The following is a 13,653-nucleotide window of genomic DNA, read 5'->3' as shown; positions in this document are numbered from 1 at the left end:
ACGCGTTTGAGAAATGAACACGCGTTTGAGGAATGAACACGCGTTTGAGAAGGAATATGCGTTTGAGGAATGAATATGTTTGAGGAATGAACACGTGTTTGAGAGAATGAATACGCGTTTGAGAAGGAATATGCGTTTGAGGAATGAATATGTTTGAGGAATGAACACGTGTTTGAGGAATGAACACGCGTTTGAGGAATGAACGCGTTTGAGGAATGAACACGCGTTTGAGAAATGAACACGCGTTTGAGGAATGAACACGCGTTTGAGAAGGAATATGCGTTTGAGGAATGAATATGTTTGAGGAATGAACACGCGTTTGAGAGAATGAATACGCGTTTGAGAAGGAATATGCGTTTGAGGAATGAATATGTTTGAGGAATGAACACGTGTTTGAGAGAATGAATACGCGTTTGAGAAGGAATATGCGTTTGAGGAATGAATATGTTTGAGGAATGAACACGTGTTTGAGGAATGAACACGCGTTTGAGGAATGAACGCGTTTGAGGACTGAATACGTGTTTGAGAAATGAACGTATTTGAGAAGGAACACGTGTTTGAAAATGAATACACGTTTAAGGAATGAACGCATTTGAGAAATGAACGCGTTTGAGGAATGAACACGCGTTTGAGGAATGAACACGCGTTTGAGGAATGAACACGCGTTTGAGGAATGAATATGTTTGAGGAATGAACACGTGTTTGAGAAATGAACGTGTTTGAGAAGGAACACGTGTTTGAAAATGAATACACGTTTAAGGAATGAACGCATTTGAGAAATGAACGCGTTTGAGGAATGAACACGCGTTTGAGGAATGAACACGCGTTTGAGGAATGAACACGCGTTTGAGGAATGAACATGCGAGGAATGAACGTGTTTGAGAATGAATACGCGTTTGAGAAGGAATACGCGTTTGAGAAGGAATACGCGTTTGAGGAATGAACACGCGTTTGAGAAGGAATACGCGTTTGAGAAGGAATACGCGTTTGAGGAATGAACACGCGTTTGAGGAATGAATACGCGTTTGAGAAATGAACACGTGTTTGAAAATGAATACACGTTTGAGGAATGAACACGCGTTTGAGGAATGAATATGTTTGAGGAATGAACACGTGTTTGAGGAATGAACATGTTTGAGGAATGAACACGTTTGAGAATGAATACGCGTTTGAGGAATGAACGCGTTTGAGGAATGATCGCACGTTTAAGAATGATCGCGCGTTTGAGGAATGAACACGTTTGACAATGATCGCGCGTTTGAGGAATGAACGCGCGTTTGAGGAATGAACGCGCGTTTGAGGAATGAAGGCGCGTTTGAGGAATGAACGCGCGTTTGAGGAATGAACGCGCGTTTGAGGAATGAACGCGCGTTTGAGGAATGAACGCGCGTTTGAGAAATGAACGCGCGTTTGAGAAATGAACGCGCGTTTGAGGAATGAACGCGCGTTTGAGGAATGAACGCGCGTTTGAGGAATGAACGCGCGTTTGAGGAATGAACGCGCGTTTGAGGAATGAACGCGCGTTTGAGGAATGAACGCGCGTTTGAGGAATGAACGCGCGTTTGAGGAATGAACGCGCGTTTGAGGAATGAACGCGCGTTTGAGGAATGAACGCGCGTTTGAGGAATGAACGCGTTTGAGGAATGAACGCGTTTGAGGAATGAACACGCGTTTGAGGAATGAACACGCGTTTTTAGGAATGAACGCTTTTTGAGGAATGAACACGTTTGAGAATGAATACGCGTTTGAGGAATGAACACACGTTTGAGGAATGAACATGCGTTTGAGGAATGAACGCGCGTTTGAGGAATGAACGTGCGTTTGAGGAATGAACGTGCGTTTGAGGAATGAACACGCATTTTTAGGAATGAACGCTTTTTGAGGAATGAACACGTTTGAGAATGAATACGCGTTTGAAGAATGAACACACGTTTGAGGAATGAACATGCGTTTGAGGAATGAACACGTTTGAGAAATGAATACGCGTTTGAGGAATGAACGCGTTTGAGGAATGAACACGTTTGAGAATGAATACGCGTTTGAGGAATGAACACGTTTGAGAAATTAACACGTTTGAGAAGGAATACGCGTTTGAGGAATGAACGCGCGTTTGAGAAATGAACACGCGTTTGAGGAATGAACATATGGCAAGCCAAGAGGCTCAGAAATACGCCATAGATAAATCGCGTTTAAAGCCAAACGCCGTCAAATACGGCGTTTTAAACCGTATTGGACGCCGTAAAATACGCCGTTGTAATTACAAACGGCGTAAAAGACGCGCAAAATACGTCAATGACGCCGTATTTGACGGCGTTTTAGTGTGCATGGAAAGCGCCGCTTTTTACGCCGTTCATCTCGCCATATGACGCCGTAAAAAACGCCGTTTTGGTTGCACAGAGCGCGCGCTATTTTACGGCGTTTTGCTTATAGTATAATGAGACACGCCCACTGATTTCCACAGCCAGTAAGTTTGAACTGTTCTCTCCCAATCAATGATAAACTGAGTCAGACCAGACGAATTCAGCACGGATCATTTGTGGTAATCCAATTCATATGCTCCCAAGGAATTATTAATTTTATGTAGGCTATTAAAATAATCCAAGCTAAATAATAAACTGAAATTAAATAAAATATTAAAGAACATTCAAATCAATAAAGCAAAATTAATAGGATTTTCACATTTTAAAAGGGTGTCACACAGGGCTTAATTTTAATCGATCGTTTCACTCAGGGGAAAAATGTCAAAAAGACAGCAAAGTTTGCTTAACTTTTTCAAATACGCTGGCCAGTCAGATCCCAAACAAGCAAAAATCGTTTCCGCTGATCAAGAATGTGTAGACCATGGTGGAAACAGCAGTATAGACATAATATCTCGTTATTTCGCCATAATAAGGGGACATTCTAATCTGCATTAAGCCACATTAAGCGTTCTTATAATGGTTTTCTATGGGGGGGAAATACTTAACGTGTAATTGCGTTCTGGGCTCATCTGATTTTTTTTGTACATAGCATAGCCCACTTTGCTATGATTTTAGTATCATAATGATTAATAAATGCACGCACAATTATCCGTGAACTTGATTTGAACAAATGCCTTTTTAACTTGTGCATGCAAAATTCAGAATTAAATGAATGTGCAGCAATTTGTACAAATAGAGAGTCTGTAGGCCTACTATACTGTTGTAGCCATTAAATAAGTGCAATTAGTTTCATATTTGTTAAAATATTATAATGTTATTTTTTTCCATTTATGTTGACTTATGAAAAGTGAACAGCACGAATAAGATAGGATGCGCAATATGAGACATGGAGTGGTTCAGACATGATTTTGACCACTTCATTAAGTTTTGATTTGTAAAAAGCCTTTCTTTAAAGTGAATTTCGTTTTGTATAAATTGTATCTTAATTTTAATAAATTTTTCATCAACCAATTGCCTGGATTTAATGCCTGGATTCAAATATAATGGACAATATAATAATGGAGGCGCCCGCGTGGTCACTTGCATTGCACGTTAACTGGAGCGCATCTCATCCTAACTTAACGAAACTCAGTGTATGCCTCACAAAGACATAAGAAATACATTAAATACACAAAGCTTGAAATGTCTTTAAACGAAATAATTCAAAATTTAAAAAAAAAGAAAAAGAAAAAGGCTACTCTCTGATTATGTAATCCATTAAAAATCAATGCATGCGTCACCGGATTTACAAATGCACATCTTGCTTGTTGCACGCACACATATTATGTCGAAATAACGAGATATTATGTTGATATAACATTATTATTAATAATAGTCTACATCTTTTATTTGATTGTTGAATGCTGAATGTTCCGCTTGTTCAATTTAATAAAACTTTAATTGTGATCATTAAAATAACTGAATATTAAATATTTAGTGGCCAAGTTTTGCGCAGCTCCCCCTGTCAATGATCTAGCACCCCCTCAACACATGCGTTAAAAATTCTCTGGCGCCGCCCCTGCAGAGAAGCTTGTAATTTTTTTTTGTTCCGTTACCTCCAAGCCCCGTTTTGAGTAGCCGGATCCACTCCCCCTCTGTGCTCCGGAACCTCCCACTTTACAAATTAAACACTGTCACAAAACCAGTTGAGAAACAGACAGTAGCCTATAGAGTTATGGATGTTATCCTGTTTTTTACCTGTTCACAGAAGCACTACAGGTGAATACGGTGACGATGACCTATTCTATTGCTGCTATTTTACATGCAGGCTAAAACTAAACCCCTGGAAACAGTCACTTGTTCATTCTAATTTAATTTAATTTTAATTTACCGTAACATAATCTTGTCGGTTAATGAATGGAAGATCGCGTCGGTTGAAGGTGGCAGGAAAAAAAAAAACCCCGAAATGAATCCAGTTTGTTGATAAAAAAAAAACATTTCTCATTTCCGTTTAGTTTAAGTTTTTCAACTAATAGTTAGGCTATATTTTCCTTTATTTCAGGTTTATTTCGATTAGCATTTAAATGTTTTTTAATAGTTTTAGATTTACTTAACTAACCCTGCCTGGGCAAAACATCGACAGAACTGTCAATTTTCCAACTCTTTCACGAATTTTTACAAATATTCACAAATTATATAATGCCGGTCATTATAATGCAGGTCATCACAACACACAATATTAGGCCAACCACACTCATCCAGGCCAATTAACCTACAGCTATTGTTGCAAGCATAATTTACATTTATTTTAAGAATAATGACTCAAATGTGGGAAAGAAATAACTAGGCTATGTTCTTTTTATTTATTTATTTATTTATTGTCATTTGCCGAGTTTGCTCCCTTGCACCTTATGTTTTATCTTTTAAAATGACGGAAATTATTTCAAAATTCGTATTTTAAAAACGGCTTTGTACTCACTGAACTTCTATACCCACAAACGGTTGACTTTTTTCCCCAAGTCGTTTATTTCACTATGAACTGGACGATCGAAAGGGCAAAATATTTGAATCTTCATTTTACAAAAATATATTGGATATAACGAAATGTAATAATGTTATTTAATGAATATATAATCAATGTATTATGAATAAAACACGAATTTAATTAGCCTACAAAAATCGGAACACTATTTAACTTATAGACCTACCAACAAACCTGCCACATTTTTTAGAAATGGCAAAAAATACATTCGTCTTATTTTTTTTTCAAATAGGCCTATTTAAAACACAAATAAATTCATAGGGCATTCTATGGGTTATATCAATATTTTGTGTTATTCAGCACTTAGATGGAAATGTGCCGAGTTAAGCCAATACGCCCTGGATTCTTTTCCTTGTTTAATAACTCCTCATATATGAGCATAAGAATTGGAATAAATGATCCGTGCTGAATTCGTCTGGTCTGACTCAGTTTATCATTGATTGGGAGAGAACAGTTCAAACTTACTGGCTGTAGAAATCAGTGTCTCATTATACTATAAGCAAAACGCCGTAAAATAGCGCGAGCTCTGTGCAACTAAAACGGCGTTTTTTACGGCGTCATATGGCGAGATGAACGGCGTAAAAAGCGGCGCTTTCCATGCACACTAAAACGCCGTCAAATACGGCATCATTGACGTATTTCGCGCGTCTTTTACGGTGTTTGTAATTACAACGGCGTATTTTACGGCGTCCAATACGGTTTAAAACGCCGTATTTGACGGCGTTTGGCTTTAAACGCGATTTAGCTATGCCGTATTTCTGAGCCTTTTGGCTTGCCATATGAACATACGTTTGAGGAATGAACGTGTGTGTTTGTGCTGCTGTTCACCTGTAGTTTGCCTGTGAGGTTTTCACACTCTGCCATGAGCTGAGGGATGATTTCTGCCTGTTTGCAAAGGTTCTCAAGCTCCTGAAAAACAGCATCATACGTGTTTGTAAGAGCACTCACGGCAGAATGATGTGGCACGTGTGTGTGTGTGTGTTTGGCTCACCTGTTGTTTTTCCTGCAGATCTGATTCCAACTCTTGAATTCTGAGCGTCAGCTGAACATTCCTCTCTTTCTCCAGATTCACCTCTTTACACTGCAGCTCCAGCTCTGAGATCTACACACACACACACACACCCCGTTACAGCTCTTCAATAACACACTTGAGCTAATAACCCAATGCTCAATATTTCAGCTCAGTCAATCACAAAGGACGAGCACAAACGCAAACGTCTCCTTCTAATCTCTGATTCTGTGAAACTGCGGTGAAGCTTGACCGACTGAAGCCTTGTTTATACTTTTGCCTGACTCTGCAGCGCGAGCGAGCCTACGGCGACTGAGAAGCGCGAGCCTATGGCGACTGAGCAGAGCGAGCGAGCCTACGCCGACTGAGCAGAGCGAGCCTACGGCGACTGAGAAGCGCGAGCCTATGGCGACTGAGCAGAGCGAGCCTACGGCGACTGAGCAGAGCGAGCGAGCCTACGCCGACTGAGCAGAGCGAGCCTACGCCGACTGAGCAGAGCGAGCCTACGCCGACTGAGCAGAGCGAGCCTACGGCGACTGAGCAGAGCGAGCCTACGGCGACTGAGCAGAGCGAGCCTACGGCGACTGAGCAGAGCGAGCCTAAGGCGACTGAGCAGAGCGAGCCTACGCCGACTGAGCAGAGCGAGCCTACGGCGACTGAGCAGAGCGAGCCTACGCCGACTGAGCAGAGCGAGCCTACGGCGACTGAGCAGAGCGAGCCTACGGCGACTGAGCAGAGCGAGCCTACGGCGACTGAGCAGAGCGAGCGAGCCTACGCCGACTGAGCAGAGCGAGCGAGCCTACGGCGACTGAGCAGAGCGAGCCTACGGCGACTGAGCAGAGCGAGCCTACGGCGACTGAGCAGAGCGAGCCTACGGCGACTGAGCAGAGCGAGCCTACGGCGACTGAGAAGCGCGAGCCTATGGCGACTGAGCAGAGCGAGCGAGCCTACGCCGACTGAGCAGAGCGAGCCTACGGCGACTGAGAAGCGCGAGCCTATGGCGACTGAGCAGAGCGAGCCTACGGCGACTGAGCAGAGCGAGCGAGCCTACGCCGACTGAGCAGAGCGAGCCTACGCCGACTGAGCAGAGCGAGCCTACGGCGACTGAGCAGAGCGAGCCTACGGCGACTGAGCAGAGCGAGCCTACGGCGACTGAGCAGAGCGAGCCTACGGCGACTGAGCAGAGCGAGCCTACGGCGACTGAGCAGAGCGAGCCTAAGGCGACTGAGCAGAGCGAGCCTACGCCGACTGAGCAGAGCGAGCCTACGGCGACTGAGCAGAGCGAGCCTACGCCGACTGAGCAGAGCGAGCCTACGGCGACTGAGCAGAGCGAGCCTACGGCGACTGAGCAGAGCGAGCCTACGGCGACTGAGCAGAGCGAGCGAGCCTACGCCGACTGAGCAGAGCGAGCGAGCCTACGGCGACTGAGCAGAGCGAGCCTACGGCGACTGAGCAGAGCGAGCCTACGGCGACTGAGCAGAGCGAGCCTACGGCGACTGAGCAGAGCGAGCCTACGGCGACTGAGCAGAGCGAGCCTACGGCGACTGAGCAGAGCGAGCCTACGCCGACTGAGCAGAGCGAGCCTACGGCGACTGAGCAGAGCGAGCCTAAGGCGACTGAGCAGAGCGAGCCTACGGCGACTGAGCAGAGCGAGCCTACGGCGACTGAGCAGAGCGAGCCTACACCGACTGAGCAGAGCGAGCCTACGCCGACTGAGCAGAGCGAGCCTAAGGCGACTGAGCAGAGCGAGCCTACGCCGACTGAGCAGAGCGAGCCTACGGCGACTGAGCAGAGCGAGCCTACGCCGACTGAGCAGAGCGAGCCTACGGCGACTGAGCAGAGCGAGCCTACGGCGACTGAGCAGAGCGAGCCTACGCCGACTGAGCAGAGCGAGCCTACGGCGACTGAGCAGAGCGAGCGAGCCTACGCCGACTGAGCAGAGCGAGCGAGCCTACGCCGACTGAGCAGAGCGAGCGAGCCTACGCCGACTGAGCAGAGCGAGCGAGCCTACGGCGACTGAGCAGAGCGAGCCTACGGCGACTGAGCAGAGCGAGCCTACGGCGACTGAGCAGAGCGAGCCTAAGGCGACTGAGCAGAGCGAGCCTACGCCGACTGAGCAGAGCGAGCCTACGGCGACTGAGCAGAGCGAGCCTACGGCGACTGAGCAGAGCGAGCCTACGGCGACTGAGCAGAGCGAGCCTAAGGCGACTGAGCAGAGCGAGCCTACGCCGACTGAGCAGAGCGAGCCTACGCCGACTGAGCAGAGCGAGCCTACGGCGACTGAGCAGAGCGAGCCTACGCCGACTGAGCAGAGCGAGCCTACGGCGACTGAGCAGAGCGAGCCTACGGCGACTGAGCAGAGCGAGCCTACGGCGACTGAGCAGAGCGAGCGAGCCTACGCCGACTGAGCAGAGCGAGTGAGCCTACGGCGACTGAGCAGAGCGAGCCTACGGCGACTGAGCAGAGCGAGCCTACGCCGACTGAGCAGAGCGAGCCTACGGCGACTGAGCAGAGCGAGCCTAAGGCGACTGAGCAGAGCGAGCCTACGGCGACTGAGCAGAGCGAGCGAGCCTACGCCGACTGAGCAGAGCGAGCGAGCCTACGGCGACTGAGCAGAGCGAGCCTACGGCGACTGAGCAGAGCGAGCCTAAGGCGACTGAGCAGAGCGAGCCTACGGCGACTGAGCAGAGCGAGCGAGCCTACGCCGACTGAGCAGAGCGAGCGAGCCTACGGCGACTGAGCAGAGCGAGCCTACGCCGACTGAGCAGAGCGAGCCTACGCCGACTGAGCAGAGCGAGCCTACGCCGACTGAGCAGAGCGAGCCTAAGGCGACTGAGCAGAGCGAGCCTACGGCGACTGAGCAGAGCGAGCCTAAGGCGACTGAGCAGAGCGAGCCTACGGCGACTGAGCAGAGCGAGCGAGCCTACGGCGACTGAGCAGAGCGAGCCTAAGGCGACTGAGCAGAGCGAGCCTACGGCGACTGAGCAGAGCGAGCCTACGGCGACTGAGCAGAGCGAGCCTACGCCGACTGAGCAGAGCGAGCCTACGCCGACTGAGCAGAGCGAGCCTACGCCGACTGAGCAGAGCGAGCCTACGCCGACTGAGCAGAGCGAGCCTAAGGCGACTGAGCAGAGCGAGCCTACGGCGACTGAGCAGAGCGAGCCTAAGGCGACTGAGCAGAGCGAGCCTACGGCGACTGAGCAGAGCGAGCGAGCCTACGGCGACTGAGCAGAGCGAGCCTAAGGCGACTGAGCAGAGCGAGCCTACGGCGACTGAGCAGAGCGAGCCTACGGCGACTGAGCAGAGCGAGCCTACGCCGACTGAGCAGAGCGAGCCTACGGCGACTGAGCAGAGCGAGCCTACGCCGACTGAGCAGAGCGAGCGAGCCTACGCCGACTGAGCAGAGCGAGCGAGCCTACGCCGACTGAGCAGAGCGAGCGAGCCTACGGCGACTGAGCAGAGCGAGCCTACGGCGACTGAGCAGAGCGAGCGAGCCTACGCCGACTGAGCAGAGCGAGCGAGCCTACGCCGACTGAGCAGAGCGAGCCTACGGCGACTGAGCAGAGCGAGCCTACGGCGACTGAGCAGAGCGAGCGAGCCTACGCCGACTGAGCAGAGCGAGCCTACGGCGACTGAGCAGAGCGAGCCTACGGCGACTGAGCAGAGCGAGCCTACGGCGACTGAGCAGAGCGAGCGAGCCTACGCCGACTGAGCAGAGCGAGCGAGCCTACGCCGACTGAGCAGAGCGAGCCTACGGCGACTGAGCAGAGCGAGCCTACGCCGACTGAGCAGAGCGAGCGAGCCTACGCCGACTGAGCAGAGCGAGCCTACGGCGACTGAGCAGAGCGAGCCTACGGCGACTGAGCAGAGCGAGCCTACACCGACTGAGCAGAGCGAGCCTACGGCGACTGAGCAGAGCGAGCCTACACCGACTGAGCAGAGCGAGCCTACGGCGACTGAGCAGAGCGAGCCTACGCCGACTGAGCAGAGCGAGCTCATGGATGCGTAGCCGCACGTGCTGTTACAAAAAAAGCCGTGCACACCGGCAAGCAAAATTGGGCCTTGCGCACCCAACACGCACGACCGCCCACACCGCCATTTTTGCCGTGCGCACCTTCACACTCGTGCGGACGCAGCGAATATAAACCTAGCTTGAGATAGATTAACCCTGAGCAAGTCAGTGTTAATCTCACACTCCTCACGTCCTCCAGTGTGTGTGTGCGTGTGCGTGTGTGTGTGTGTGTGTGTTCCTCAGGCTCTCGTGTCTCACCTGGTTCCTCAGCTGGTTCTCCTCCTCCTGGCTCTTGGTCACTCGACGACTCCAGTTCTCAGCGCTGATCTTCTCCTCCTCCAGCGCCTCCTGTAGACGAGCGTTACTCTCCCTCAGCGCCTGTAGCTCCAGCTCACACTTCCTACCATCACACACACACACACACACAGATCACTGCAAGTTCACTTCTTACTGTCACATACACACACACACACGCACAGATCACTGTGAGTTCAGTTCTTACGGTCACACACACACACACACACACACACACACACACACACACACACACTGATCACTGCGAGTTCACTTCTTACTGTCACTCACACACACACACACACTGTGAGTTCAGGATCAGGTCTGCACTTGAGAAGGATAAATCTCTCTGATACAGTGAGACACGATGCACTGACTGGAGTATAGTATATATAGGATATGAGTGTGTGAGTGTGTGTGTGTATATATATATATATATATATATATAGATATATAGATATATATATATATATATATGCGTGTGTGTGTCTGTGTGTGTGTGTATATATATGTGTGTGTGTGTGTGTATACAGTGGGGAGAACAAGTATTTGATACACTGCTGATTTTGCAGGTTTTCCCACTTACAAAGCATGTAGAGGTCTGTAATTTTTATCATATGTACTCTTCACCTGTGAGAGACGGAATCTAAAACAAAAATCCAGAAAATCACATTGTATGATTTTTAAGTAATTAATTTGCATTTTATTGCATGACATAAGTATTTGATACATCAGAAAAGCAGAACTTAATATTTGGTACAGAAACCTTTGTTTGCAATTGCAGAGATCATACGTTTCCTGTAGTTCTTGCCCAGGTTTGCACACACTGCAGGGATTCTGGCCCACTCCTCCATACAGACCTTCTGCAGATCCTTCAGGTTTCGGGGCTGTCGCTGGGCAATACGGACTTTCAGCTCCTCCAAAGATTTTCTATTGGGTTCAGGTCTGGAGACTGGCTAGGCCACTCCAGGACCTTGAGATGCTTCTTACGGAGCCACTCCTTAGTTGCCCTGGCTGTGTGTTTCGGGTCATTGTCATGCTGGAAGACCCAGTGCGCTGCAGGATTTTAATCCATGACGGCGTAGTGTGTTACTAATGGTTTTCTTTGAGACTGTGGTCCCAGCTCTCTTCAGATCATTGAGCAGGTCCTGCCGTGTAGTTCTGGGCTGATCCCTCACCTTCCTCATGATCATTGATGCCCCACGGGGTGAGATCTTGCATGGTGCCCCAGACCGAGGGAGATTGACTGTCATCTTGAACTTCTTCCATTTTCTAATAATTGCGCCAACAGTTGTTGCCATCTCACCAAGCTGCGTGCCTATTGTCCTGTAGCCCATCCCAGCCTTGTGCAGATCTACAGTTTTATCCCTGATGTCCTTACACAGCTCTCTGGTCTTGGCCATTGTGGAGAGGTTGGAGTCTGTTTGATTGAGTGTGTGGACAGGTGTCTTTTATACAGGTAACAAGTTCAAACAGGTGCAGTTATTACAGGTAATGAGTGGAGAACAGGAGGGCTTCTTAAAGAAAAACTAACAGGTCTGTGAGAGCCGGAATTCTTACTGGTTAGTAGGTGATCAAAAAACTTATGTCATGCAATAAAATTCAAATTAATTATTGAAAAATCATACAATGTGATTTTTTGGATTTTTGTTTTAGATTCCATCACTCACAACTGAAGAGTACCTATGATAAAAATTAAAGCCTCTACATGCTTTGTAAGTATGCAAAATCGGCAGTGTATCAAATACTTGTTCTCCCCACTGTATGTGTGTGTGTGTATATGTGTATGTATATATGTGTGTGTGTGTGTGTGTGTGTGTGTGTGTGTGTGTGTGTGTGTGTCTCACCTCTGCTCCACCTCACTCTTCAGCGCCTCGTTCTCTGGGCCGATCGAGATCTTCTCATCATCGGTTCCGTTAAAGCTGGACGCCTGGTTTCCCGAAGGAGTTTCACGGCCCGATTCCTGACGAACGACACACTGCGGGTTAAACGCTTTTCATAGGCGGAGGGTGAACACACTCTTCATGCGCTTCCCTTAAAAACTAATCCACAAACCACTGTTCATTTTCACAGAACAGCAAGAATACTGTGTGTGAGATTCGACATGGCAGCCGATCATAAATAACCATTGGGTTACAGAGCGAGTTCTGGCCATAATCTACTTCAACAGATCATATCGGTGTCCATGCCTATAATTACTGTGTCAATCATTACAATTTCGATGGTCAAGCATGAAAAACAAGATTTATTCAAATTCAGAATGGGTTATTGCCTTGAAAGCGCTTCCTTTATGATCACTAAAAGCTGTAGCTCACGATCTCAGAAAAGCTCCGCTATATCAATGAATGTCTTATTTACATGTGTATTACACTGTGTGTTATAACGAGGATCTGCAGAATCAGCACTGCACGAAAACTCGTCTCAAGCGATGAGTGGGTTCTAACTGAAGCACCTCTGATTGGCCATTGAGATTAACAGACATGTCTGTGATTGGCTACATTGCTCAACGCTGCAAAAACACATTGTAAATAGAAACCTTTGACGCTTTCGAGAACTCTATCACCTAATCTGAAAACTGATCCTAGACCAGCAATGCGTACACCTGATGCGTTCAAAGGTCTCAGACGTCACACACTCTTTACTGACGTCTGATGAGAACGATCACAGAAAAGGCCAAAGCTTTTGTCAACATCTGATTGGCTACTAGAATCGACATAATTTCGTTCAAATCTGTTCAATAACACGCCAGAGGAACAAATGAGTGAATCTGAGCTTCATCTCAAACTCCGACCAGAAGTGTGTGTTCAAGAGAAAACATCCTTAAATCAGCCTCGATCAAACGAGGAGCAAAACTGTGGAAGATCTGAGGAAGAATCTCCTAAATAAAGTATATTTTTGTATAGCGCTTTTCACAATACAGATTGTATCTCTCCTAATCTCTCGTTTTTCAGCAGGAGTTTCAATAAACATCTGGATTGTGGTCTGGATTGTGGTCTGGATTGTGGTCTGGATTCTCAAGTGTTTTCCTCTAATATCTGCGTTTGTTCTCACACAGATCTATAACTGTGGTCTCATCGATTACAGACAACAAGACAGAGACGATGAAGACGACTTCCCGAAGTAAATAATGAAATAATGTAAGGTTCTGACTGAAGTAAATCAGTAAATAGTGAAGTGAATTAATGCTTTAAATTGCCCACAATATAACTTATTTTTAATAATTGTAATAATTTTTAACATAATATATTCATATATATATCAAAACAAGAGTTTCCTTTTCTGCGTGTCTCTTCTACTATAAATCTACTGTGAAATCATATAGTTTATGCTTTAATCTTAGCATGAATCTTACGAACAATCACATGATGTACCTGCGACCGCAGTGCACGATGGGTAA

The 13,653-nt window shown here is 47.4% G+C and overlaps 1 protein-coding gene across 3 annotated transcripts in view; it reads right to left on the bottom strand.

Annotated features, from left to right (window-relative positions):
• homer2 (homer scaffold protein 2) overlaps window positions 1-13,653 on the bottom strand; it is a 48,265-nt gene that overhangs the window by 21,577 nt on the left and 13,035 nt on the right. For all 3 annotated transcript variants that reach the window (XM_081373068.1, XM_081373069.1, XM_081373070.1), the window contains 4 exons: window positions 12,104-12,219; window positions 10,221-10,362; window positions 5,933-6,043; window positions 5,770-5,850 (listed from right to left, as the gene is read on the bottom strand). In XM_081373068.1, coding sequence (XP_081229194.1) covers window positions 5,770-5,850; window positions 5,933-6,043; window positions 10,221-10,362; window positions 12,104-12,219 — 450 coding nt within the window. The remainder of the gene's footprint in view (window positions 1-5,769; window positions 5,851-5,932; window positions 6,044-10,220; window positions 10,363-12,103; window positions 12,220-13,653) is intronic.

This window comes from Scardinius erythrophthalmus (assembly GCF_964197995.2).
Source record: "Scardinius erythrophthalmus genome assembly, chromosome: 8".
Lineage (NCBI taxonomy): Eukaryota > Metazoa > Chordata > Actinopteri > Cypriniformes > Leuciscidae > Scardinius > Scardinius erythrophthalmus.
The sequence above is the reverse complement of the archived record's forward strand: the minus strand, read 5'-3'. Positions and strand labels throughout refer to the sequence as shown.